We start from the raw sequence: 27000 nt of genomic DNA on the forward strand, positions 1-27000 counted from the left end.
AGAGTTCTGTTTCGGAGGCTGACCTCCACTACCCTGTGAGTTCTCTTGTGTCGTACCCTTGTTTTTCTTTTTGTGGCCCTTATGGGAAGAAGATTTAGCAGATTCCCCACCCTCCATATCTTTGGACTTTTTCCCTTCCTCCTGCTTACCAGGATGAGTTTTGTCCTTATGGGACACTCGATGTGACACCCATAAATCTGCTGCAATGGCCAGCTTCTTAGGATCTATCTCCTTCGAATCGGCCAAATGCTGCTTAAGCTCCGGGGAAGAAGAAGCAAAAATGTGTTCCAGCATGACAAGATTTATCATGCCTTCGAAGGTAGAAACCTTATAACCTTCGACCCAGCCAGTTAAGTTTTTCAAGGATTCAGCGACATAAGATACCCAAGTACCACCTTCCTTTTTCCTATACTCTCGAAAACGCTTTAAATATTGGGCCGGAGTCTTCCCAAACTTTAAAATGAGAGTTTGCTTTAACATTGCGAAATCAGCCCGCTCAGCCTTCGACATTTCCATAATGGCACTACAGCCAGAATGGGGCAGTCTACTGAGCAACCACGCAATCTTATCAGCATTGTCAACTTCCTGAACCTCGCATGCATACTCAAACGCATTCAGCCAGTCCATAATGTCATTCCTTTCTTCATACACACTGAGCAGATCTTTCGGAAACCGTGGATGAGAGGAAGCCCCAGAGCCATGTCCAGGACCCTTGGACCCATTTGCAACCTGAAGCTTGGCCAGTTCCAACTGGTGATCCCTGTCTTTCTGTTTTTCTGCCTGTTCGATTTTTAGTTTGGCTATGCTGAATTCAAGCTTCTGCTGCCTAAACCGCAGCTCTTGCTTCTTGAATTCAAGCATAGCCTCCCCATCAGCACTGGCAGAGGAAACATTAGACAGCTCGTCCTCCCTGTCCTCGTGGTCGCGATGGATCAGTGCGGCGGCAGAACCGTCGGTTCTACCAGTGAGAGCAGCCCCACCACCTTCCGCACTGTCCTCAGAAGTTATAGCGTCAAGCTGCGCTTCTTGCCACGCCACGATTCTTTGGATCATTTCCAATTTAGTGCCTTGAGAGGAAACACCTCTCTCCGCACACATCTTCTTCAATGTTTCTGATTTGGAAGCATTTAAAGTTAACAAGGTATTTGTTTCCATACTGTTTGATAGGACTATGGCCTTTTTAAAGTTATATTACAACAATTCACTACGTGTACTGTTTGGAATAACCTGAAATGCCTTAGTTCGAGCGCAACACTGGATACCTTCAGTCGTATCCCACCGCTGTACACCAATTTGTTAAGACGGATTTCTGAACTCTGTCCTGGTGGCGCAGAAGTTCAGAAGGCCTACCTAATTACTTGGAACAGGGTAACCTCTGGACAAGCCAGACCAATCAAGGTAGCGATCGCGGCGGTCAAGACTAGGTCTCAAGAGGGGTGAGGGTGACTGAAAGCCCGCAATGAGCACACAAAGCAAGAGCGCTTACAAACTACTCCAAACAGGTGTTATATCAAAAATATAAACACATTTATTTTAAGGCCTTTAAAACAACGACCGTAGCGAGAAAATCACAATATCACAATATTAAACCAACACATACCATATCAACACAATATATATACAAATACACAGTCGCAAGCGTTTAAAGCACGAAATATGTAGTCCACCTGGAAGGAAAGGAAAACAGGCAGTGCGATAACGCTTTAGACTCAGTTCGCCTTTAGAGGCACCTAACTAGATGGAAGTCCAAGCCCTGCGAAGAGTGGAGCCTTGTGCTCAAAGTACCTGCCACGCCGGTGCCAACGGGCAAAAGGGGGAGCTCTTCGTAGGAAGTCAGGCAGTTCGGGTTAGTGCACAGCAGAAGGAGAACAGGTTCCGCAACTCAAGCGCAGCCTCCACAGCGGGCAGAAGCAGAGCGCGAGTACGGCCAAAAGGGTGCTGTTTTTACACAGCAGGGAAAAGCAATGGGATACTGCAGGAGGGCGACCAGATCCTAGTTAAACTACTCACCGGTCCCCGAAGCAAGCAGACCCAGGCTTCTCCACGTTAGTTTCAGCAGCTGGCAGGTTCAGAAGAGCAGGAAACGCCTCGTAGTCGTGTAGAGCAAAAAGACGTCCCAATCGACGAAACCAGCACAGTTTTGTTGCCGCAGCAGGACAACGGAGCGGCCGTGTGTATTCAAGCCAAATGTACACTCCTCCCTTCAGACTTGGGAACGCCAAGTGTACGAAGCGTGGGAGAGTGACAAGGACTCGAAATACAACACAACCTGACGGCAGTTACAGAGCAGGACTCCCTTGTAAGCTGGTCAGTCAACTGGATGGCCCAGAGACACTTCCGAAGGCTTACTTGGCAGGAGATGATGAAGTCGCCGGGAATAGCTGTTCCTGCTATTCCAAAGGTCGAAGCACCAGTACAGGCCTTCTGGTTCGATCCAAGGAGGAAAGGGTTTCACAGGACGACAGCGGTGCAAAGGAGGATTCCTTCAGCGGGTCACCAGCGATTCCTCGGTCCAGCCTCTGGGTTGCAGGATACTTGGCTCCTGTATTCCTTCGTTCGTGAGAACTCAGGAGATCGACATGGTAGTGGTGTTTCCAGCTCCCTCTTATCCATGGTTCCCTTCGCGCCAAAACGGAGGGGAGCCAATGGGAGATCCGCTCATCAACACACATACCATACGTGGACCAATCACGGACCACGGTGGTCCCAGGCATTCACACCACCCCAGACTCTCTGGCACCCAGGATGTGTATTGGGACCAGACATCCCAGCCCACACCCTGGAGGCACACAAACAACATGTAGAAGCCCGCGAAAGCAACCACGTTTCGCGGGAAAGTACATGCCCAAATAAGGAAGGCCCCGGGTCGCCCGACCTGGGGAAGGTGAAGGGAGCAAGACGGTCAGTGGACAAGACAAAGGAGCCTCGCGGCCTGGCCATTTTGGGAGCCAGGCCACCATTTTGGGTTCAGTGCAAAAACGTGCTCAGAACGCCAAAAGGAGCTCAAAATAAACAAAACGATCGCTGCCACCATTCGAGTCCCTGAATGACTTGCACCGATCAAATACCATCCTAAAAGAGTATCTAGGGTCTGTAGAAGGCTAGAGACCCAAGAGAGCTGTAACTTAGCTTACAGTGCCCTCTTGTGTCGTGTTGCACTAAAATGGCGACACGATTAAAGAAACTACGGGAAACCACGTTCCCCGGTACTGACTGTCGTAAGGGCATGTCAGTTTCCCCATAAGAAAAGGAGCGAAAGCCCAGAGAAGTGCGGCAGAAGGCTGTACTTCTCTGGCAAAGTCAAGAACAAGGTTAAAAACAATAGCAAAAAGTTTAGGGGTTGCCACATGGAAGGAAAATTCCCTACAATTACGAAATCTTTCCTAACAACCGGCTGTGGCTGCATCATGGGCTTGACTTAGCAGCATGCTTCAGAATGAGGTAGGGACCACCCACTGGTCACAGCCAGATATGGATCTCCTTACCAACAAACCGTCTTGGATTCAGAACATTTTTGGACATTTCATCAACACTCTGAGGCCCTCTTTCCCAATGTAATCGGTATCCGTCAGGGGAAAGTTCTCAGGGTCCTCAATGTGTTGATTAAACTTACCAATAATCGGATCCCCTTTTTGTGCCGTGATTAAATCAGCATCTGGGATCTCCTTACTCCATTGGGCAGTTGAGAGTTCATTGTGAGCATTTGTCTGGGACCTAGTGATAGCATTGACCTGGATTTCCCCCAACAGGGACTCAATCTCGAGGAGCTCCCCCTGGATGGCTCCCGTTTTGGCCAGCTGATCAGCTAGGTCGTTTCCAGTTTTCTGGCCCGTCTATTCTGGAATGACCCTTGATCTTCTTCCAATAGATGGTCATCCCACTATAGGTGACCAGATCATCAATATTTTGGATGAGCTTAACATGTTTGAGCGGTTTATTATTTGCACATAGCATGCCTCTGGTTTTCCAATTAACCAGGCGCTCCACGTACCCGTTCCGGACATGATCTGAATCGGTGATTATAACCAGTTTGTGGAGTTGGTGTTGGACAGCAGTGAGGATGGCTTGATGAACTGCCATCAACTCTGCCAACTGACTACTGCGGGGACCGATTTTGTACCCAGCGGAAGTGTCATGATGCCTACTCCCGGGAAGCCAGTTCAGGACCAGCGTCCCCGAAAGCAGACATGTCCCCAGGGAGGGACCCAGCAACCCCTTATAGGGGCTCTTTGGACATTGTCCTGGCGCCTTTGGTGCCAGGCTCATAGAAGGCATCAGTCCTGGCACCATAGGCGCCAGGCTAAATGTGGGAGTGCTTGGACGGATTTACCTGATGCAGACCATCCTGCCGGATCCAGACCTCCTTGAGGTCTGAAAGGGACTATTTTACCTATGGGACTATTTTACCACTCGGGCGTGGCTGAGGAAGAATACTTACCTGGAACTACTTTGGGGGCTATTTAAACCACGCCCAGACAGCAGCTCACGCTTCGCGTTGTTCTGCATCTAGCAGCTGGACGCTCACCGTGTCTGCTCCTGCATCCTGGCTCCAGCCACGCTCGCCTGCAACCTGGAACACCTGAAAAGGAAGGAAAGGAGAGAAAGGTGAATAATTGAACTTTACCTACCTCCATCCGGAGTTCGGACCCATCACTCCGACAATCCTGGGAAAAGACATTATTTTTAGAAGCGCATCGCATCGCTCGCTGCAGCGCCGCGTTCCACTCACCTTCACGAGGCACCCTCGGGCTCTTCAGCGACCATTGGCACCATCCGTCGCCTTTCAGCGCCTAAGGAGAAAAAGAGACAAAACAAAGGTGAGCGAAGGAACAGATTGAGGAAGGCCTGATTCTTCCACCTTAAGACTTACCTGATTACTGTTGGGACAATCTTTCCTCACCTCGGGTCGGCGCCGCTTCTTTGGCACTTCCGTACCCCGGCCCCTAAGGGGAAAAAGACACACGCATTAGTGGATGAAAGCAAGATCACTAACGGAACCATCCATCAAAAAGACTCACCAGAGTTTACCTTCGGCGAATCCATTCCTCAACGCGGATTCTTCATCCTGCATCTGAAATAGAGAAAAGGACAACGGACAATTAAGGCTTGAACTTTTGCAACTGAATACTTACGGCCTCATATCGGAAAAGTAAAGCGGAGTTGAATACTCACCAAACCCGAGATCCAGTGAAGTAACTGGAAATCAACGCGCCCCTGCATCGGAAGCAGGATGGAGAGCTCGTCCTTTCAGACTCCAAGGTGAGACTCTACGGGGAATCGCAGAGGGGGTTCGAGGAGTGTGAGAGGGGGAAGGGGGGGAATCCGACACATTATCCAGCAGACAGTTAATCCCCTTTTCCATCTACAGAAGGATTCTTCTACGAGGTTTGGGGGTCCGGTCCAGTCCGTCTTCCGAGTCCTCCGTGGGAATCAGGTGAGCGTTACAGGAAGGTTGCGGCGCATCATTCACCCAGGCATTCCCAACGCCGGCCACCAGTTTCTTTTCTCCGTTGTTGTCAACATGGTAGGAGAACCCGTCCACATAAACGGTGGGCATTCCCTCGCACTTGTCTTCTTCATAGACTTAGTGCAGGGCATTCAGGTACGCCTCCATGTTGTCCTGGACTTTAAGACTTTCGTCCTCGAGACAGTTTTCTCTGGCACAATCATGTAAGTCAGCCAGACCTTGCGCGAGGGGACTCTTCTTGTTTTGGCTATATCTGACCTCCACAGGAAAACCTTGCATTGACAGAATGCAGGAAGCAATTCTAGAATTACTCACATTTCCGGCCCAGATTCTGTCACGTTGGAGGTATTGCAAAGGGTGGTGGGGAATCTCCACTATGATGTGTTCCCCACACCCTAGCCAGGAGTGCCTTCTCACAATCGTTGAATTTTTCCTCCAGAGAGGATAAAGTCTTGCTTGCATAGGAGATGACTTTATTGACCTTGTCATGCTTTTGATATAATACTGCTGTCAAGCATGTATTTGAGAACCCGGTCTCCAAGAAGAACTCCTTGTTTTTGACAGGGTAAGCTAGACAAGGCGCTTGTGAGACGCTTCTTTTGAGTTGCTTTACTGCCTCTGCTTGTTCTGGACCCTACTCCCACTTGACCCCCCCTTCAACAGATGGATCAGGGGTCTTGTGATCTCTGCATAATCCTCAATGAACTTCCTACTGTAATTAGTCAGTCCAAGGAGGTTTCTTAGCTTACGCAGAATTGTGGGAGTGCTTCCACTTTCTTCTCCTGGGGACAGAGACCCTCAGGAGTTCTCATGCCCCAAGAAGTTGACATGGGTCCTGCACCACTGTGCCTTTTGGAAGGAGAGTTTTGCTCCGGCAACCTTCAACTATGTCAGAACATGACAGATTTCTGCTATGTGTTCCTCCACAGTTGAGCTTTTTATCAGGACATCATCCACACGGGCCAGGTTACCCCTTTCACCCAAGTCGGACATGGCCTTAGGCAGGAAGATGCTGAATTTGTTGCCGGAGTTGATGTATCCGAAGGGAGTCCGGGTCCAGGTGTACTGCTGCCCCCCGAAGGTAAAGGCCAGCTTGTATTGGTCCTCCCTACTGACAGACACAGTCCAGTACCCATTGGTCAGGTCAATGGCAGTGTATACTGCTGACCCCTGGATCTGGGCCAGCCCTTGGTCAATGTAGGGGAGAGGCCATCGGGACATAGGGACGCCTTTATTGAGCTCCCTAAGGTCGGCACAGAGTCTCCACTGGCCGTTCGGTTTTAAAATCCCCAGCACCGGATTATAAAAGGTGCTGTGGACTGGACGAATTATCCCACTGGACTCAAGGTTTTTGATTATTTCCGTCAGGGATTCCATGGATGCGAGAGGCAAGGGGTATTGCTTCACGAACACTGGATTCATTCCAGGGTTCGTGGGACTTGTTGTTGTATGGATTTCAGTGCGACCAAAGTCATACGAGTTCACCGCAAAGAGATCTTGAAAATACAAAAAAACTTGTTTCAACTTTTGCTTTTGCTCCGGAGTCTCAAAGGCTTCAGCTAGGTTGACTCGCTCTTCAACCATTTGCCTGAAGCCTGGAAAGACTTACAGTTTTGCTATCTCAGCGGCCTCCTCCAGCTGGGTGGAGAGGTACCTGGTTAGAGTGTTGACCTGGACAGAGGGTTTCAGGTAGGCGAGGCTGTCATTGGGGACCTGGAAGATCCCCTCATCCTGCCAGATGTCACAAGTCACCTCTTCCTCCCCGTAAGGGCAGGAAGAGTACACCAGGAAATTCCCCCCTTGCCGGTTGAGGATGCTGTCTGGTGGTAAGTCATTGTCACTATCACTGTCAAAACAGTAATTGGGGATTTGTCCCATCAGTTCATTACCTAGATCCATGGAAAAATGTCAGTCATCAACCGCCATTCCAATAATGGTGCCTGCGCCCAGAGTGATACTCCTAAGGTCGCTGTTATCCATCAATATTGGAATGGTGTTGTGTTCTACATTGACTAATGGTATTGGGTTTAACCCCAACCCCTGCTGTTGGAGGTGGGCATTGAGGTGTACATATGCATCCGGATTTTGCAGTTTCTGTCCTCTTTTCATTTTTAATTCAAGTGGGAATAGTCGGGTCCGTCCTGGGATGTTGACCTCCTCTCCAATTTGAACTTCAAAGGCATACGGCAGCAATTGGGCTGACGGAAATGCTTTTTCTGAATCATCAAAGTCCATGGGATTACCCCCCAGTCGGGACCAGGCTTTGTAATTTATCAGATTCAAATGAATGGCAAAACGATTGAGAATGTCACTGCCTAAATAGAATGCAGCGGGGACATCTCGCACGACCCAACAATTATGTACTATCCTTTTGTTTCCTATAGAGATTGAGCATACACTTGCTAGGCATGAGATGTTTGGAATTGGGAGTTTCCAGGCCCATTTCCCACTTATCGATCAATTAAAATGCGGAAATGGCGAGATCTTTTGGGAGCGGTCAGAACATGGCTTCGCTGATGAAGCTCTTACCGTTGTTCACGCACACTCGGTCGAGAACAGCTTCCTTCCACTTATTTAACTGAACAGGGATGAACAACTGTTCTCTAATTTTCTGAATATCAGCTAAACTTTGTGCTGGTTTCTCATCGCTTTTAATTATGGAATTGGGATTTTCAGATTGTGAATTGGTATAGAATTTCAAAGTATTTCCTACCAGTGTGGAATGCCACTTGAGACTGGAAGGAAGGTTGATTTTCAGGAATGGAGAGGAATTCCAATCACCAGTTTGTTGTCCTACAGCAATTACTGTCACGTCCGGTATTTGATTGTTCTGAAAATGGAACTCAATATGATCAAGTTTTTGTTCAACCATGTGGCATGTGCCATTTAAACTAACATGGTTGACACTCCGTTTCAATTTTATTGGCCAGTTAGTCAACCTTCTCATGATGTCATTCCCTAGTATACTATGACAGGGCGTTTCAACTTATGTCGCCCAATTTTTATTTCCAAATCCGCAGTCCCCTCGACATGAATTTTATTCCCATCAAAGTTCTGGAGTTGTCCAGGAAGAGGGGTGAAAGGGATCTGGTATCTCTCCCCCCTTCCTGAATTTATCTGATCAAAGGTCTTTTTTGACAGAAGAGTGGCTTGGGATCCAGTGTCCACCAGTGCCGAAATGTACATTACCCCTGTACCTGGACCGGGGCAAAAAAATCTACCATCCTTCTCCTCCAGGGGGCAAAGATAAGGTGCATTTTGGGCAAGTTGGGTGATCAATTTCCTTATTTTGGACTCCGTCATAGGGGTAGTTTGGGCATACTTCTGTGTAGGAGTTCGGGAATCTGAAAGAAAAAGGTTGCACTCGGGGATTCGAGGAGTTTCAGGCTCCTCCTTTTCTGATTCTGGGCTGCCCCCGCCCTTTTTGGATACAGTCACCCTAATTGTTTTGGGAAGTTAGGGAATCCTCTTAATATTATGTCTTCTTGATGCTCATTCTGGGGTTCTAGGAAGGGCGATCCAGAATCAGTCCCCGCTCCCACCCAGTCTTTATCTAGGTTTCTTGGGACCCATTTTTCTTTGGGAGGAGTCCCCTCGTCCCTGAAGAAGATTTTCTTTCTCAGGATCCTCTAAGGATTCTTCCCCTTCAAATTGGAGGACACTAACCTCCTCCACAAACTGGGTCTTTTTGAGTTCTTTATTTCTCCGACCCCTCCTCTGTTCCTTGGGTGGCAGGTTTTCGGGGGCAGGAGATTTTGGTTCCGGTTCCTGGGTGTCCAGGTGCTTTTCACAAGTGAGGAAGGAAGCTTCCTCTAGGGCTTTACACCCCCTCTTCCCCCCGTGCCTCCTCCTCTGGAACCGGTGAGTTGTCAGGGTTCTCACCCAGTCATTGTTCTGGGCTACCAGATCCTTGGTTTGTGGGGTTCTGAGCCGCCATGTTTATCTGAGGGTTCTGTTGAGCCCTCAACATGCGACCCAGATCCTGGGTTAGGTTCTGGACCTGGTGCTCCAGTTGGGATACCCGTTCCGGCTGGTATGGGGTCTCTGGGCAACCCTAGGCGGATCACGGGAAGGCTAACTATCCCTTCTCCCATACTACCCTGGATATGGCGAATTTTGGTAAACCTCCACCCTTGGCCTCCCCTCTCGGGATTGGGTTGTCTGGGTTCCTGAAAGCAGGGAATGAAAGGAGGGTTGTCCTGCCGGTTGGGGTTTTGTGGGTATCGGGGAAAGAAGCTTAGCCCAGCATTTGGGGAATTCCTGTCGTCCTGAGGGAAGTTAGGGGGGAAGTTTCCTGGGGCAGCACTTACCTGATTGGATCCCCACCCTTGGGCCGGGGGAGTCCAGAAGTACCCCCAGGATTGGTTGGTTGCCCTTGTATCAGGGGTTGATATAATCAGGGGAGTTAGGGGTCCCATAAGTGGGATTACGCCCCAGACTGTCACCTGTTTGTGACTGGCCAGAAGGCCTTCTGGGTCTTTGATTCTGCTGACTTTGTGCAGGTGTATTTTTAGGCTCCCCAATCTCTAGGTCTAAAACGAGGGCAACCTTCACCTCCGCCACCTTAGTAGCAGCAGGGGTGTTGGATGGTTGGGGTTTTTGTTCTGATTTTTATTTTCTGCAGGTTTTTGGACCTCATAAATGCGGGTCGCCTGCTCTATGACCCAGTCCAGAGTTCTTTTCTCGAGGAAGTCCATCACCAGCTGGGTCATAATATACTTGGGGAGTGCATGAAAGAAGGTGGTTACAAACTCCCTGCTATCCGTGCGTATCCTACTAGTGGTCTGGGCAAAGGTCCGTTTGAGCTCCTGCACAAACTCTCGTGGGGTCTGATCTTCCCCGCACTGCAGATTGTAGGCTGCTTTGCAAGCCTCCTGGGGGTTTCTGTGGGCGTAAAAGTGTTTCAAGATGGCCCCCCTGTAGGTGGACCATCTTGAATGGTTCTGGTCCTCCAGTCCAGCAAAGAAACTGGAGTACTCAGAGGAGAATGTCCATTTTACATACTCTATACAGTTTTGGTTGTCTTTCATATGAAACGTGTCCATCATCTGCTCATAGAGCTCCAGGTTTTACCAAACAGAATATTTTGCATTTCTTTGGTAGGGTGTTATGACACTCCTAAGGGCCTTAATCTGCCTAATGGGGTCTTTGGTCATAACTTGCTTGAGTTTGTTTGCCTTCTTTGGCTTAGTCACCCTAGTCCACTTGCTCTCAGACTCAGAGGTGCTACTAGTTGAGGTCCCCTCATGATTATCTATGCCCTCCCGGATTCTGTGAGCTTGACAGGGGCTCGCAGAATGGTGGGGCCTAGTTTCTCCACTCCTCTGGGACACAGGAGAGTAGTCTTCTGACTTCTCCCTACTCCCAGGGTTAGCAGAGTATTCCCCCCACTGCCCTAATTGGGTAGAGGTCTTCATGATGCTCTTTTGGGCCTCAGTTCATTGGGTTTCTTAATAAATTGGACCAACTGGTCCCTTGGAAAGTAGTATTTATGTGGATCTTATTCCCTGACCCTCCCCTCATAGGAGACTTCCTGGTCAGAGACATCTGCCTTTATATTTGGCTATCTATACAGGGACGCCCTTCCAACACTTTCTTTGGGACGCTGACCTGTCAGTTCCATCATGCTTGGTCTATTGAATTCTGCGGCCTCATGGTTTCTTGCTCATGTGTCCCGGTAGACATGAAGCTGGCAGTGTTCACAGTATTAAATGGGTTGGAGTCCCTTAGCATAAAAGGTCCTTATACTATGATCAGGGGTTACCCTGTCCCTCTCTTCCTGTTCGGGGTCCCTCCAGTTAGGATTAAATCTAGCACCCTCTTTCTCCAACTTTGCTAGTTTCTCCTTTTCAGCCCCTGCTTCTAGATAAGAATCAAAGATCTGAGCTTTTTGTTCAGATATCAAGGCTTTACTGGCCTCTATGACCCACTCTTGCACTGCCACTTGTTTGTTGAGCCCATCATTCTTTTCACAGAGAGCCTCATTGTGTCTCTGTGCTTCCTGTATGGTCTGGGAATAATGAGACCATTTCTGCTGCAGGAGACTCACCTCCTGAGTTTTAGCATCTTTGGTCTGGGTGTTCTCTTCCAGAGCACCTTCTACCCGTCTGGTGTGCTCCAGTAGATTCCCATACTCTGTTTTTAGTTCATTGAGTTTTTGGAGGGCTAACTCACTCCCCTGTAACTCTATTATTAATTTGCTGAGTTATTGGCATAGGGCATCTTTCTCCCGATTTAGGTTGCCTCTCTGTTCAGCCAGGTCATCCCTTGTTGCCTGATGAGATTGAATTTCTGGCGCTCTTCATCAAATTCTGTTTGAGAGTGGAGGTCTCTCAAGATTAACTTATTATTTTCCTCTTTCAATTTATCCATCTGATTTTGTAGAGTAACTATCTGCTCCGCGCAGACCCTGTGTGTAGGTTAATTGTTGAGTCAGCTTCTGTTGACTCACTTCTAGAGAGTCAACCTTTTCCTAACACTAGTCTTACTGCGTCTAATCTGGCCTCTTGATCTGCATTATTTTGCTGTTGGCGAGCCAAATCCTCTTTTCATTTCATGATGTAATTTGCAGATTCTACCTCCAACTCTTGGCTCCTTTGTAATGTTTGTTCCACTAAACTTAAATCAATCTGGATATTATTTAACAGTTCAGATTGATTCTGCACTAAAGTTTTATTTTCATCCTGCTTTTCCTGCATCACTCCTGTGTGGAGATACAGGTAGGCCGTGATTTTGGCAATTTTGATTTGCTCCTCTTGAATTTTTGCGGTCATATATAGCTCGCTCAGAGCCTGGTGTAATAGGCCACCGTCCTGCCATATATCCAGGTTCATGGCGGTGACCTGTTGGGTTATTTCTTGTAGCCAGACATTTTCATCCTGTTCTGGCCCCACTAACCTCTGACAAATAACGTGTGCAGAAGGTGCTCCCTAGCCATATTAATTTCTACTATGGTCATTTTGGACATGTTCTTTCTTTATTTATGTACGGGTAACTTGTATTCTATTGCTTTTTCTGTCTATTTTGGAGCTGATTTAGCTTTAATTTTAGACACACGCCTGGTACTTAAGAGTATTTGTTTTGGGAGACGCTTGTACAGTGTAACCAAGTATTACTCCCTTGCAGGTTAGTCTGCTGTGTTAGACTATCACGGATGGCAACCAAAAACCCAAATCCCAGCTTACGAGCCCCCAGGTTTGTCAAGGATTTCAATCAGGCGACACGCACACCTTGGTCTCGGCCTAGTATGTAGCGCCTAACTGAAGTGCTTTCCTCCTTATTTATGTGGATTCAATTTTGGGATGATACACCACTCATATCACACCCCCTTTTCAAATACCCCGGGTCACAATGGAACATGAACCAGGCTGGTTGGTCAAATGAAATATTTATTTATTTAATTAAATTCAAAAGAAATCACACACTTTTAATATGGGGTCACAATCACCAATGGGGTGATGGTTACAATGAGAATGTGAGGAATGCACTGGGTTTGACTTTTTAGTGGAGCATATACACAGCACAACAGGATAGGAGCACTTTTGATTTAGGAAAGATAGCACCCAAGTTAGAATTTCTGCCTGCAATGTTCCCTCAACCCACCCAAAGATCAAATCTGAGTGGATAAAAAGAAGCAGCAGGCACTCAGGAATAAGAAACTGAAAACGGAATCTAAATCTGACCTCCCCTCCCCAAATGAGAGAAAACAGATTATAACCCCTTTCAATGTGGTGAAATGACACTCGGAAATGTATAAATCAAGAATGAATGTGTGTTGAAAACCTTGAAGCAATATGTGTCGTGACTTGAGTGTCGTGAAGAAATGAGGGACCTCGGTCCCCAAGTGCCGCACAGAAAGAAACCAAAGCCACTCTCTGCGCAACCCTTGAGACCACAGGTGGGAGATGTCGTACTCCGGAACCACGGAACACTGGAGAACCAAGAACTGCTGCAAAGAAAACAGTAATAAGTACCAGGCAATGACATTTACCACTATATGATAGGAATCGTAAATGGCCTTACCAAGTGAAGCAGGAATGACACTGATAACCTAAGGTATCGGGTGGTCCCGGGACTCACGTGGGCAGCAGATCTGGGTGGCAGGGCCCAGAGAGGATTTGACCCACCTGAAGGTAATCCAAGGGCAGGATGGATGCCGGAAATAGTGTCAAAAAGTTCAGAATTACCAAACGTACAACAGGATGAGAATCCGAAGGAGTCCGTAAGCAATCCGAGGTCTGTTACCAGTGAAGACAATGAAGTACAGGCAAGCAAGAGTGTTCGTAGGAGTCCGTAAGCAATCCGAGGTCTGTTACCAGTGAAGACAATGAAGTACAGGCAAGCAAGAGGGCAATCCAGAAGGCAGTCCTAGTAAACAAATCCGAAGCTGAGTAACCAGAAGAGCAGAAAAAGTATGTGACGCCAAACAGTGGTCCGAGGAACAGCTGTGAAGTGGTGACCGCACGGGAAGTCAGCGCTTTAATACGCTCTGCTTCCTGGTCACCTGACGTTTAACCGCATCACGTGAACGGGATTCAGCGATCACGTGACGCGAAAGCAGTCGTGCTGTCATGATGCCCGCTCCCGGGGAACCGGTTCAAGCCCTGCGTCCCCGAAAGCGGACATCCAGTCCCCAAGGAAGGACCCAGCAACCCCATATAGGGGCCCTTTGGACAGTGTCCTGGTGCCTATGGCGCCAGGCTCATAAAAGACATCAGTCCTGACGCCATAGGCGCCAGGCTCATTATGGAAGTGCTTGGGTGCACTTACCTGATGCAGACCATGCTGCAGGATCCCGGCCTAATTGAGGCCTGAAAGGAACTACTTTACCTGTGGGACTAATTTACCATCCGGGCGTGGTCGGGGAAGGATACATACCTGATTGGAGGAAGGATACATACCTGGAACTTCTTCCAAGGCTATTTAAACCCCACCCGAACAGCCACACGTGCTTCGCGTTGTTCTGCATCTAGCAGCTGGACGCTCACCGTGTCTGCTCCTGCATTCTGACTTCTGCCACGCCTGCCAGCATCCTGGATCGCCTGCAAAGGAAGAGAAGAAGAGAACAGAAGAAGGAAAAGTCCTTACCTTCTAAATCCGCATCCCGGAGACATCTCGCCGACAATCCTGAAAAGGAAGACTTTATTTAAAAGCTCATCGCGTCGATCGCTGCAGCGCCGCTTTCCACTCACCTTTACAGGGCGCCTCCATGTTCAGCAGCGATCATCCGGATTCGCAGTCACGCCCCAGCGCCTAGGGAGAAAAAGACCAGAATAAAAGGTGAGAGAGAGAAGGGAATAAGGAAAGCTAAATCTCCATGTTAAGACTTACCTGTTGATTCATTCCCTCTTCATTTGGGGTCTGCGCCGTATCCTGGCATTTCCGGACCCTGGCCCCTAAGGGAAAAAGAGACATCAGCATTAATGAGCGAATGAAAAGGCATTACCAAAAAACGCTCATTAAAGACTTACCTGATTTCTACAAGGATTTCACCTCTCATCTCGGGTCGGTGCCTGTTCCCCGGCATTCCGTACCTCGGCCCCTATGGGGAAAAAGACAATAGCATTAGTACATTAATGCATGGACACAAGGGGAACCTCTTATCAAAAAACTTACCTGGAAGCCAAGCAAGTTTGGTTCTCACCAATTCGAAAATCCAGTGAAGTAACTGGATACCAACGCGCCCCTGCATCAGAAGCAGGATGGAGAGCTCGTCCTTCCAGACCCTAAGGTGAGACGCTACGAGGAACCACAGAAGGGTTTCGAGGAGGGTGAGAGGGGAAAGTGGGAGGCTGATTGCATTACCCCGCAGACAGTTAATCCCCTATTTTCGCCTACAGAAGGATACTTCTGCGAGCCAGACAAGCCAGATTTGGGGGCCCGGTCCAGTCCATCTTCCGAACCCTGCGCATCACCTTAGAAGAGGTCACAGCAGGGCGAACCAGGTCAGCGCCTCCGTGGGAGTCAGGTGAGCGTTACACGTACGCTCCTAGTCTACCTCAAGCGCCACGGCAATTGCCAATGGGAGAACGGGCGCAACCGGAACTGTACCATGCTGGTGGCGTGTCGCAGATGTCCTCGAAAGGCAGGCAGCCGTACACGTGAGTCCCGGACCTGATGTGGTGTATGTGGGGAGAGCGTAGGAGATGGACGGGCTAGGGGAACCCTCATGCTGGAAGTGGGTGCAGGGTGTGGGATGGGTGTGACAGCAGGCTGCATGAGAATATAATTCCTTACTAATAAAAAAGGGGCGGGGTGAGGCACGCACTCCAATTCCTGGCCAATATACTACCTGAAGAAAGAAAACATATATAACTGGGTTAAATCCCAAAAGTGTCCAATTCACAGGGTTAGATCCCAATTGTTGCCAAAATGTTCAAAGGGTTGGATCCCTTCTGCTGCATTTGTGCTGCTGTTCTCCTCCGCCTCTTTTTTTACATGATTCCTTACTAAAGCAACAATGCAGAGATACCAACAATCAGAGAATGGATTACTGAAGCATTAAGTTCCGAAATAAGTTGAAAGTTTAAAACAGCATGCAGTCAAATAACACGTTTAAAATTCACACTTTTGCAATTCCCGCCTAAATGTACCCAAACGTTTTTTTATAGAAACGGGTGAAATACACTGAGTTGGAGTGCGGTATGTTGGGGGATAGCTATAGATCTCAGGTACAAAATGGAATTGAAAGCGAGTCTCTATCTGGTAATTTGAAAGAGTTATGCAATATAGAAGGAGGCGCGCTTTGAGTAAGATGAAGGGTGAAATTGGAAAGGAAGTCAGGTTGTGAAAACAACAGTTTTACTTTAAACTAGATTTAAGGACTAAGAAAAGAGGAACGCCACCTGTGAATTCTCTAGGTTACGTTGCAGATGTAACCCTTCACGCAGTGTACCCCTTTTCTTTAAGGAAAATTACTTTATTTAATCAAAATATCGCTAATGACATATGGGCTATGCAAGACAGAAATGAAGAGAAAAGTAGTGCTGATGCTTGGAAATAAATGACTAAATGCGCAGAGAATTCTGACAGTGGGAGAAGTTATCAGGATTAGGATAGGATGACTTATAGAGTGTTGCCAAAATGTTCAAAGGGTTGGATCCCTTCTGCTGCATTTGTGCTGCTGTTCTCCTCCGCCTAGCGCTTTCGTGTCCCAGCGCTGTCCCAGTGGGATGAGGACAAGGCAAGACAAGGTATACTAGGGATTTCTATGGGGTGATGAAATGCTCACAATCCACTTTTTAGTTTTGTGCTTTTTGGACAGTCAATCGGGTCTGGTCACTACACGGCTGGGCACCTGGCAAACATCTGTGCGGTTCTGGTCACCGGCTGGCAAGGACTGGACGGACAGTTCTGGTCACTGGATACTACAGATCATCAGGATAACAGAAGGGCATCATGCAGTGAGTGGCAGCAAGTCAGGCTGGATCAGGATGCCAAAAGGTACCACAACTTTCCCCTTGTTGATGGGAAATTAAGTGGGTTTTTAAATTTGAGGCCGAGCTGGGAATAGGATTAGCACTGCTTGGGTTTTGCAGTGGGCCCTGGGGTTGGATCAGCAATGCTTGGCCTTGTAGTTGGAGTCTGGATCTGGAAGATGAGGGGAACAGGAACGCAGCGCAGGAAATCAGGAAGTGTGTCTGTGTAGAGTCTTGTCAGGGACCCTTATTTATAGTGCATAATGACATCATCACAGTATAGGCTGGGCAGGGTTAACTAGCATTTCGGTGCTGGACTGCCCCAGGGCAGGACAAAAACTGATATGTTTGGGATATTTCTCCACTGTGAAAGATAGTGAGCTAAAGACTCTGGGTAAGGCTCTTGTAACCAGGACTTATGTCTGGCAGAGAGTCTCCCAGGACCCCCCTTGTTATTTGCATATTTCAAGTAACTTTGGGTCTCACCCTAAGTTACTAGGGGAATCCAGACGTGGACCCCTTGCTCACTATTCTTAGAGAGGCACAGCTACACCCTACCGAAACTCGTGTCTGGGGTTGCTGTTGGTACTCTTGTTCAGAGGAGAATTGCCTAGCAATTCGGTGCTGGACTGTCCCAGGGCAGGACAAAGACTGATATATTTGGGATATTTCTCCTCTGTGAAAGATAGTGAGCTAAAGACTCTGGGTAAGGCTCTTGTAACCAGGACTCATGTCTGGCAGAGAGTCTCCCAGGACCCCCCCTTGTTATTTGCAGGGTTAACTAAGCACGCCCCAACTTGGATTGGGCAGGGGTGCTCATCTCTGCCTTGCTCTCAACTGGTTGGATTTCCAAGGGAATGGTGTCAGATTAATGAGGTGAGTTTTACAATGTCCAAAAACTCCCACATTTACTTTACTGAAAATCTGATTTTGCCAAAAACATACATTTGTACAATTGGAATCTCTTAGCAAATCATATCCACAGGTTACATATTATGTGCAGCACATATGAGTCCAATTCTCCAGTGTGTGGGACCTGGTTTCGACCTTCTGATACATTTTAGTAATTTTAAACATGAAAGATTCGGCCTAAAATGCCACCCCTCCAGGCAGAAAACCTGTTTTTCAACTTACAACTCCACCCACCATAGTTTTAACCTTTAATTTCTGATCTTAGATCCCGAATTAAAGCAAGCCGGTTGCACAAAATACCCCATGTTATATAGTCTCACCAGCAACAAACCCCTTCATATTGCTAAAGACTGTCAGGCTTTCATTCACCAGTGTACTGTTCCAACACATGGCCATTTGTTTTTCTTTAATTTGCAAAAGCCCATTTTTTTTTTTTTTTACACGTGGTGAAGCTGCCCTTCCTTCTTAAATTCAACTTTTCATCTCCCGCAAATTCACGCACTGCCTTGCAGCTATAGTTATTCTCTTGAAATGCTGGAGTTGGTCTGAAGCACAGATACATTGAAACAGGCATGGCTCAGCTGGTTAGTCTCTCTCTCTGAGCAGCTGAGTTTTTGATACTTTTGCAAAGAAAATGAACGTGTTTCCTGTGTAAAGTAAAAGTGAAGTTCCTGGTTGATTTTCTTTTTTAGAGTTGGTTTGACTGGGCTTGTCAATTCAAATCGTGCCTGATTTGGCTCAGGCACAGTGAAACACACAGGGCTTGGTAGGGCTTATTAATCACAGTGGCTTTAATGAACAAGGAGAATTAGCGTCAAAACTTCATTTTTTTTCTTAAAGGTGAAAAGGGGTTTCTTTTCAATGTTGATTTTGGCTTTTGCAGCACAGCAACGCTGCTTTTTCCACGTTCTTCCTTTTGTTGATGCCGGAACACACTGGCAATCTCCTTCAATGTGCCCCCTTTGTTCCATCCTGCCCGATGTGTGCTTGGCAGGACGGTGCAGCAATTTTTGTTGTTGCAAAATGCAGTTTTGAACCATGGCGCTCACAGGAGCCAGTGCAACCATTTTGTGGTTTCTGCGCAACTGCAGTCCAGTGATGTGGGGAACTGCTGTTGAGTGGGTCAATATTTCCCACACTACCAGCCAACTGGGTATCCCCCATAGGAACTCTGGCAAGAACCTGTGGGTTTACCATGAAGAAAGCAACTTCAATAGGACTGTTCCTAACAGTAGAGGTATTTACACCTCCTACCGGAACACTGCCCTCATAAGAATCATTACAATGCAACAGGTCTGGGATGGGAGCCAATACTCCAGCACTACTAGTTTCCAAGGAATCTAGACTAACCTCAGACTCTTCCTCGGGGGGAATGCAGTCTAAAGGGAAGGACACCCCTGCCATCTCTTGTTCCTCATACCGAGAGAAGGCCAGACTGGCAGAGTGGACCCCCAAGGTCTTATCCTTACATTTGGGGTCCCCCTTCCTGTGGTCACTTGCTCCACAAGTGTAACAAGTCCCACTGGCACCTGACACATAGGGAGGCTTAGTGTAACCACTCACATGCTTGGGAGGGTTAGTCCCACAACCCTGACCTTATTCTGATGAGTTCCACTTATTAGTTTACATTTCTTTATTTATTTAGCCATATTTGCGGTTAACATGTCACACATTACAACATATCACCAACAATTCTGCCATCGTCCCCTCGGCATAGGCTTGAATTATTAACTTTTTATAGAATCGAATAACGTAAACTCAGCTTAAATCAATTGTTTCTATGTAACCCCCAAGTCCCCTTCCCCCAAGAGAAGAGATGGGTCAGGAATACAAGTTAGAGTCAGTGGAGATCGAACGGGTCGGAGATGGGTCTCTGATGGAACCTGGGAAGGCTTTATGTGTATGCGTTGAGGCAGGGTAACCATTCCATTTCTCTTGCAGGTGAGAGGTCATGCAGTGCCCCTGTGATATTTTCCATCTCATAAATGTCCTTGGCCTTTTGGGCCCATATTCCTTCTGACGGGAGAGTCAGTGATTTCCACCTTCTCGTAAGGCACACCCTTGCTGCTAGTAGGAGGAAATGTGGCATGTGCAGGAGACGTGACCATTGGCCTTCCAATTCTTCCAGCTTGAATAGAACTAGCCAAGGATCACAGATTCGTTCAACGCTGTCTAAGCTTTTAACCCATGCCAGAACCTCCTTCCAGAATGTTTGCATTTTCAGACACGACCACCACACATGCCAGTAGTCCGCTTGTTGGCCGCAGCCTCTCCAGCATAGAGGGCCTGATCCCCGAAACATCTTGGAGAGGCGCATAGGATCCTATAGCCACCTGTGGAGGAGTTTTAGTCCATGTAGCTTGTATTGGCATGAGATGGAAGTTTTCTGGGTGTTGTTGCAGAGGTGTTTCCAGAGATCTTTATGAAGTGGTCTACCCAAGTCCTTTTCCCACCTCTTCCCGAGGGCTTTGTTCGCGTTTGTCTTTTTGTTCAAGAGGGCTCCATATATCTGAGAGATGAGGCCCCTTGTGGACGTGGACCCGCTCAATATCCCTTCCAGTGGAGATAGATCTCTTTGTAGATTGTCCCTCCATTTTGGGGATATCAGAACCCCCTTCAGCTGCAGGAAGTGGAAGACTGATCGGGGTTCTATTTTAGCCCTTCTTCTAACTCTTGGATGGAGATGCAGGTGTTGCCCTTTATCATTTAACCAACTGTCTCCAGGCCTGCTTCAAACCAGTCTTGGAAACGCTGTAAGTCCTGAATATCATTTCTAATAGGAGGAGCCCAAAGGTGGCTCATGGGGGAAGGCCATGTTGTGAGTCCCTTCATTTCGTGTTTGTTCCACCTCAGTTTTAGGAGCGGGCCCAGTATCCTGTGGTTTAAGGCTTTACTTGGGAATGCTGATTTCGGCACCCAAAGCCATTCCACTTAGTGTTACTGTTCTCAGTAGGTAATTTTCTATTTCCACCCACTGCTTGTCTTTGTCCCCTCTGAGATGTGGCACCAACGTCCTGAACAGAGCTGCCCGTTAGTATGTATAAAAGTCTGGCAGGCCAACTCCCCTGTAGCATGGTAACATCTGCTGCTGCACTAGGTGTGGAATACACAAGGATTCTGGAAGAAGAACGTGGAAGGATGGAGAGGAGAAGAAGGCTGGCGGTTGGAGAGACTGAAGCATCCTTTTTCAGAGACTCCTTTCATATCCCCTTTTACATACATAGTTAATAGTTAAATGTATCAATAAATCCCTACATTACTTATAATAGTATTCTCCCTCTTTATTACTACAATTGGCAACGAGGAAGTGTACTTGTGAAGAGCCCTGGGCGGTAACCACTTGATGAGCAGAACGTTCATTGAAGGAAATGAAGAAAATAAACAGGTGAGAGGCAGCAAACCTGTCTATGCGCTGTTTAAACGTGACTGCAGGCGCGTGTTTAAGTAATGTAACACACTCGCCATAAATATAATTACGGTCGCACTTGCCGTTAATAAATTGCGCGAGCGATTTCAATGTGGACACTGCCTCGAGCGGGTCACGCGGCTCCATTGATGCACCCATTCGAATGTAAACACTGCTGCTTCTAGCGATCGCACGCGTCTGATGACACACAGAAGTCTAGGAGAAGCTTAAGAGGACCCGCGACGTGATCGCGCACGTCGTTTGAGTGCGCCCCTGGGATGTGGTTACTGTGGCAACCGGCAACGGTTTGGCCAGAGAAACAGTGCTGTGCAGACGCGGAAATTATACATGAGTAAAGAGAAATGATATGTTGACAATGTGCGCATGAATCATAAGTGACATTCCATGAGGAATTGAAGTGAACAGTGAAGAACAGTCATTTACTCCTGCTCCCCTATTCTTACCAGCATAAAAAATTAAATTAATAAAAGCGGGGGAAATCATAAAGATTTACCTATCTGCTCTTACTCCTACTCGTCCCAGTACCTAAATTAGTGGGGAGTACAGAGTGTAGAGGAATCGTTTATTGCCAAGTGTGAGACATTATAGACATGATATAGTGCATTTTAAGAAATTGTTTGTTCTTCATAAGAGAGAAAGAGGAATTATCATATACCAATCACCACCAGTCATATCAGTATATAAAAAAAAGGGAAATTTATAAAGGAATTTGTGAAGGCATTCTACACTGCTTCAGTATAGAGAAAGAAATTACAAGGAGGGTGTAATCTCTTTGTCAATTCAATAAAAGTAACAACCATTGACAAAGATGTGCAAGGTTTATGGAGTGTCAGGGATGAGTTGAGCATACAAGATGGATATTTACTTAGAGGAGACAGATTAATTCCACCTGAAGATGTCAGGAAGAAAATAATTGATCTGGGACATGAAGGCCACCAAGGCATTTCCAAAACCAAGTCCAGGATAAGGAATACATACTGGTGGCCGGGGTGTGATGCAGAAATCGAGAAGATCTTAAGAAACTGTATCCTTTGTAATAAGTCTGATAAGAGTTGTGTGGGTAATGAGTATCCGATGGTTATGTCTGATGTGCTGAGTAGACTATGAAAGTAGGGATTGATATAATGGGTCCGATATGGAGTGAAGGAAGTCAAATGTTTTGTGTGGTAATGATTGATATTTTAACAAAGTGGGCAGAAGAGAAAATTATGTTGAATATCACAACTAAAAATATTATCAATTTCATGGAAGAGGTATGTGGTCGAGAAGGATATCCTGGAGTTATCCTATCAGATAATGGTCCCCAATTTGTCTTGAGAGAGATGGAAGATTACCTGAAAGAGAAATCGATTAAGCATATGACTAGTGCGGTGTATCACCCACAGACTAATGGTGTAGTAGAAAGATACAACAGGATCCTCAAAGATGCCATTAGATGGGCATGGGCCAATGGAATGAGTTCGAAAGAAGCAATCAGAAATGTCATTATGGCACACAGGTTTACTCCGCACAGTTCTACGGGTATATCACCATTTGAATTGAGCAGAGGTAGAAAAGCAACCACCAAGTTGTGTCCTGGATGGATGGGTGAAGTGATAAATATGGGAGTGGTGACCAGTAATGCTGTAGATAATCAGACAGACAAAATAGAAATAAAGCATGGCATGACAGGAAAAGATTTAGGTGTAATGAGACACTGAAAGTAGGTTGTTTTGTGAGAGTGAAGCTGCCGGAAGCTTTAAGAGTGAAAGGCATTAAGTGGTCTGAGCCGATCCAAGTTATTGAAGTGTTTAAACATGCCGTAAGAACAAGTGATGGAAGAGTATGGAATAATGGAAGAATTATGGGCGTGAATGGTGTAGCTGATGGTGAGAGTGCGGACAAAATTGATGCTGTTGAAAGTAGAGTGAATAAAAAAGTCCAGAAAGTTTCCTTACCAGTAAATCCAATATATGCACCAAATGGTACACAAGCTTCCGTATCTAGGTTTGGGAGAAGGTATCAAAGACCGAAGTACTATGGAGAGTGAAGATTTGTCTAGAAAGACGAGGGATGTGTAGCATGGTAACATCTGCTGCTGCACTAGGTGTGGAATACACAAGGATTCTGGAAGGAGAACGTGGAAGGATGGAGAGGAGAGAAGAAAGCTGGCGGTTGGAGAGACTGAAGCATCCTTCTTCAGAGACTCCTTTCATATCCCCTTTTACATACATAGTTAATAGTTAAATGTATCAAAAATCCCTTAATTACTTATAATAGTATTCTCCCTCTTTAATACTACATCCCCCATCTTCTTTGTCACGTATCAGGGTGTTGTATGCTATCCTCTGCTTTCTCCGTTGCCATAGGAATCTGTTAATTTTACCCTTCAGTTCAGTAATGTGGTCTACTGGGATGGCTATTGGCAACATCTGGTATAGGTAGAGGATTCTGGGGAGGATTGCCATTTTCACTGCATTGAGGGGCCTCTGTCAGGAGATCGTCAATTTCATCTACCTATCCAGATCGTTAGTTAGCTCAGAGAAGAGAGGGGGGGAAATTTGCTGCATTAAGGTCATGTTTATTCCCAGGTATTTAAGCGTCCTTTGGGTGATTAGAATTCCTAGGTTGGGTAGGTTTTCCACCCGGGTGTCCATTGGGCTGTTATAGAGACATCTACATTGTTCCTGTATGTTGACCTTCAAACCAGCCCATCGACCATACTCCCTTATGGTCTGGACGGCTCTCAGTATGGAGGCGGTAGGATTGGCCAGGTAGACAAGCATGTCATCAACGAACATTCCCAGCTAATATTCCTGGTTCCCCACCCCGATTCCCTCTATGGAAGGCTCTTTCCTGATCCTGTTCCCCAAGGGTTCTATGGAGAGGGCATACAGACAAGTGTAGTTCCCCCCCCTGAGGCTGAATTACTTCAAGGTTTTCCCGTTTACTACCCTTGGGGGCTTTGTATATCGCTCGGATCCCCATCATGAAATGCCCCCCAAACCCATAGGTCTCCAATGTGGCCCAGAGAAATTCCCATTTCACCCGATCAAAAGCTTTCTCTGAGTCCAGGCTGAGCAAGACATGATTTCCCCCCTCCACCTCAAGTGCTCCATAATGTTCAGGGTTTTGCGCTAGCGTGTGCTCCCTCACTTCCTTTGACGAAGCACACTTGATCAGGGTGAATCAAGCGGGGTAGGATTCCCTCCAAACAGGTGGCGAGGGCCCTGGTAAACCTTTACGTCCGTATTTAAGAGGGAGATCGGGCGATATGATTTGCGGTTGGTTGGGTCCTTACCACTTTTGCGGAGGACTACTATAAGTGCTCTTTCAAAGGAGGGTGGGGCTTGCCCTGTTTCCCATATATAGTTAAACAGTGTGGCCAAGTGGGGGGCTAGGGTTCCTGCAAATTTCTTATAGAAGCCCATTGAGTAGCCATCTTCTCCTGGAGTCCCTCCCGCTAGTAGTCTGCTTATGGCCACCCTTACTTCTTCGGGAGTAAATGGGGTCTCTAGGAAGTCCCTTTTACCACGGGTCAGTTGTGTTACTCCTGCCCTGTTTATGTATTGTTCCATCCCAGTTCTGTTCCCGGCTCCTTCACTTTTATAAAGATCCTCATAGTACTTGGCAAAGAGGTTTGCCACCACTCCCGGGTATGTGGCCCAGTGTCTGCCCTCCGCTCGAATACGGTCCGCCCATCTCTCCGCCCTCTGCGCCCTCAACCTGGTTGCCAGCATCCTGTCTGCCTTATTTCCCTTTTCATAGAATTTTTGCTTTAAGAATTTTAATTTCCGTACAGCACTTGTAACACCCGACAACTGCAGAAAAGGTAACAATAACAAAGGAATAAAACTCATCAGTTCCTTCGTTACCACAATCAGTAAAAACAATGATACATTGACAAGCTTACCTCCGTTTATTTAAATTGTGTTCAAGTTTTGCATCCTCTGTGTTCTGCACCCCAAATGTATATGTCAAAGGACAGACAGAGGCCAGATAATTGACTAAGGGCACATGCTCACCAGGGCGATATGATCTTGCTTTACCTTGGCTGTGAAGCCATTCTGCTTTCAAACTGCAAAGAAAATAGTTGTTCCCTGTTATTTTGATATGATGGGCAAAAAGAAAAGCAACAGTATTTAAGAGTACAGGCGGTTGTATTTTCCAATTATAGAAAATTAAAAGACAAGTCAGGTCTCATTTATATATAAAGAAATTACCAGACAGGATGTATTTGTTCTACAGTTGATCACACATAGCAATGCTTTAGTTGCATAAAATAGTTCAACATAGTGATGAATTAGTTCTAGAAACACAGACCCCCCCGACCCCCTTGGTCCTGGAGGATGTTCCTGACAACATCTTCCCTATGTCTGGCCCTAGATTGGACCTTACATCACACCTGCTAGTGGCTGCAAGAATAAACCAGGCTAGGTTCTGGAAGACCCCAGAGGACCCATGTCTATTTTACTGGTGGGTGAAAATATGAATCTATATCATAAAATAAAGAGTAAGATGATAGATTTTATCTACTCACACCCCTCCACCTCAAATAGGACCCTCTGATAGATTTTCCGGCACTACAAGTCTTGACAACATAGACTGTGTGCGACACTTTAACTTTCAAAAAACATTTTTTATTTATTCAAAATTCTTCAAGTAAAACATAAAACACTACCCTCACCTAACACAGTGCAATTGCTAATACTAAAACCATAGTATCTAAAACTTAGGCCTCAAATTATACACACACAAGACACAGACGATATCACATAACAAAATACAAAAAACCTCAATGTGTCATTAAAAAACATATGATCCCAACATGTTTCTCTTCAATGCCCCTTTCGGGCGAACATTCTTCAGGGGATAATTTAAAACATCCACTATTCTCCTCAACACCATGTTGAATGGGTAGTTTTAGGCAAACAAAGCCTTCAATTGGTGAATCTCCAATGCACGTCTGTAATTGACCAGTATGTTAATCTCTCGCAAATGAGAAACCCAAAACTTCACAGGGCGTCATAGTCCGCCGAGATATCGCAACACCTCCACGCAAGTAGAGATGCCCACTGTAGGGAACACAGGAAGAATATCCCTGACAGCGCAACAAGGGCCAGATCCACAAAATTCTATGGCAATTCACAGTACCAATCTTCAAATTGTACGTGCTTCCTACACGAACCGGGTTGCTAACGAGCCGTAAAGTAACAAGCCGTGACCACATATCGGCCGTCTCACCAGTACTGGCCCAGAGAAATTCCCATTTCACCCGATCAAAAGCTTTCTCTGAGTCCAGGCTGAGCAAGACATGAATTCCCCCCTCCACCTCAAGTGCTCCATAATGTTCAGGGTTTTGCGCTAGCATGTGCTCCCTCACTTCCTTTGACGAAGCACACTTGATCCGGGTGAATCAAGCGGGGTAGGATTCCCTCCAAACGGATGGCGAGAGCCCTGGTACTGGTGAGACGGCCGATGTGTGGTCACGGCTTGTTGCTTTACGGCTCGTTAGGAACCCGGTTCGTGTAGGAAGCCCGTACAATTTGAAGATTGGTACTGTGAATTGCCATAGAATTTTGTGGATCTGGCCCTTGTTACGCTGTCAGGGATATTCTTCCTGTGTTCCCTACAGTGGGCATCTCTACTTGTGTGGAGATGTTGCGATATCTCGGCGGACTATGACGCCCTGTGACGTTTTGGGTTTCTCATTTGCGAGAGATTAACAAACTGGTCAATTACAGACGTGCATTGGAGATTCACCAATTGAAGGCTTTGTTTGCCTGAAACTACCCATT

General features: G+C 46.8%; 1 protein-coding gene across 3 annotated transcripts in view; it reads right to left on the bottom strand.

Moving 5' to 3' along the window:
• CEP97 (centrosomal protein 97) overlaps nt 1-27000 on the bottom strand; it is a 1492335-nt gene that overhangs the window by 683357 nt on the left and 781978 nt on the right. For all 3 annotated transcript variants that reach the window (XM_069637315.1, XM_069637314.1, XM_069637316.1), the window contains one exon: nt 25116-25280. In XM_069637315.1, coding sequence (XP_069493416.1) covers nt 25116-25280 — 165 coding nt within the window. The remainder of the gene's footprint in view (nt 1-25115; nt 25281-27000) is intronic.

The sequence above is a fragment of the Ambystoma mexicanum genome, chromosome 7p (genome assembly GCF_040938575.1).
Source record: "Ambystoma mexicanum isolate Mex_15411 chromosome 7p, UKY_AmexF1_1, whole genome shotgun sequence".
Taxonomy (NCBI): Eukaryota; Metazoa; Chordata; class Amphibia; order Caudata; family Ambystomatidae; genus Ambystoma; species Ambystoma mexicanum.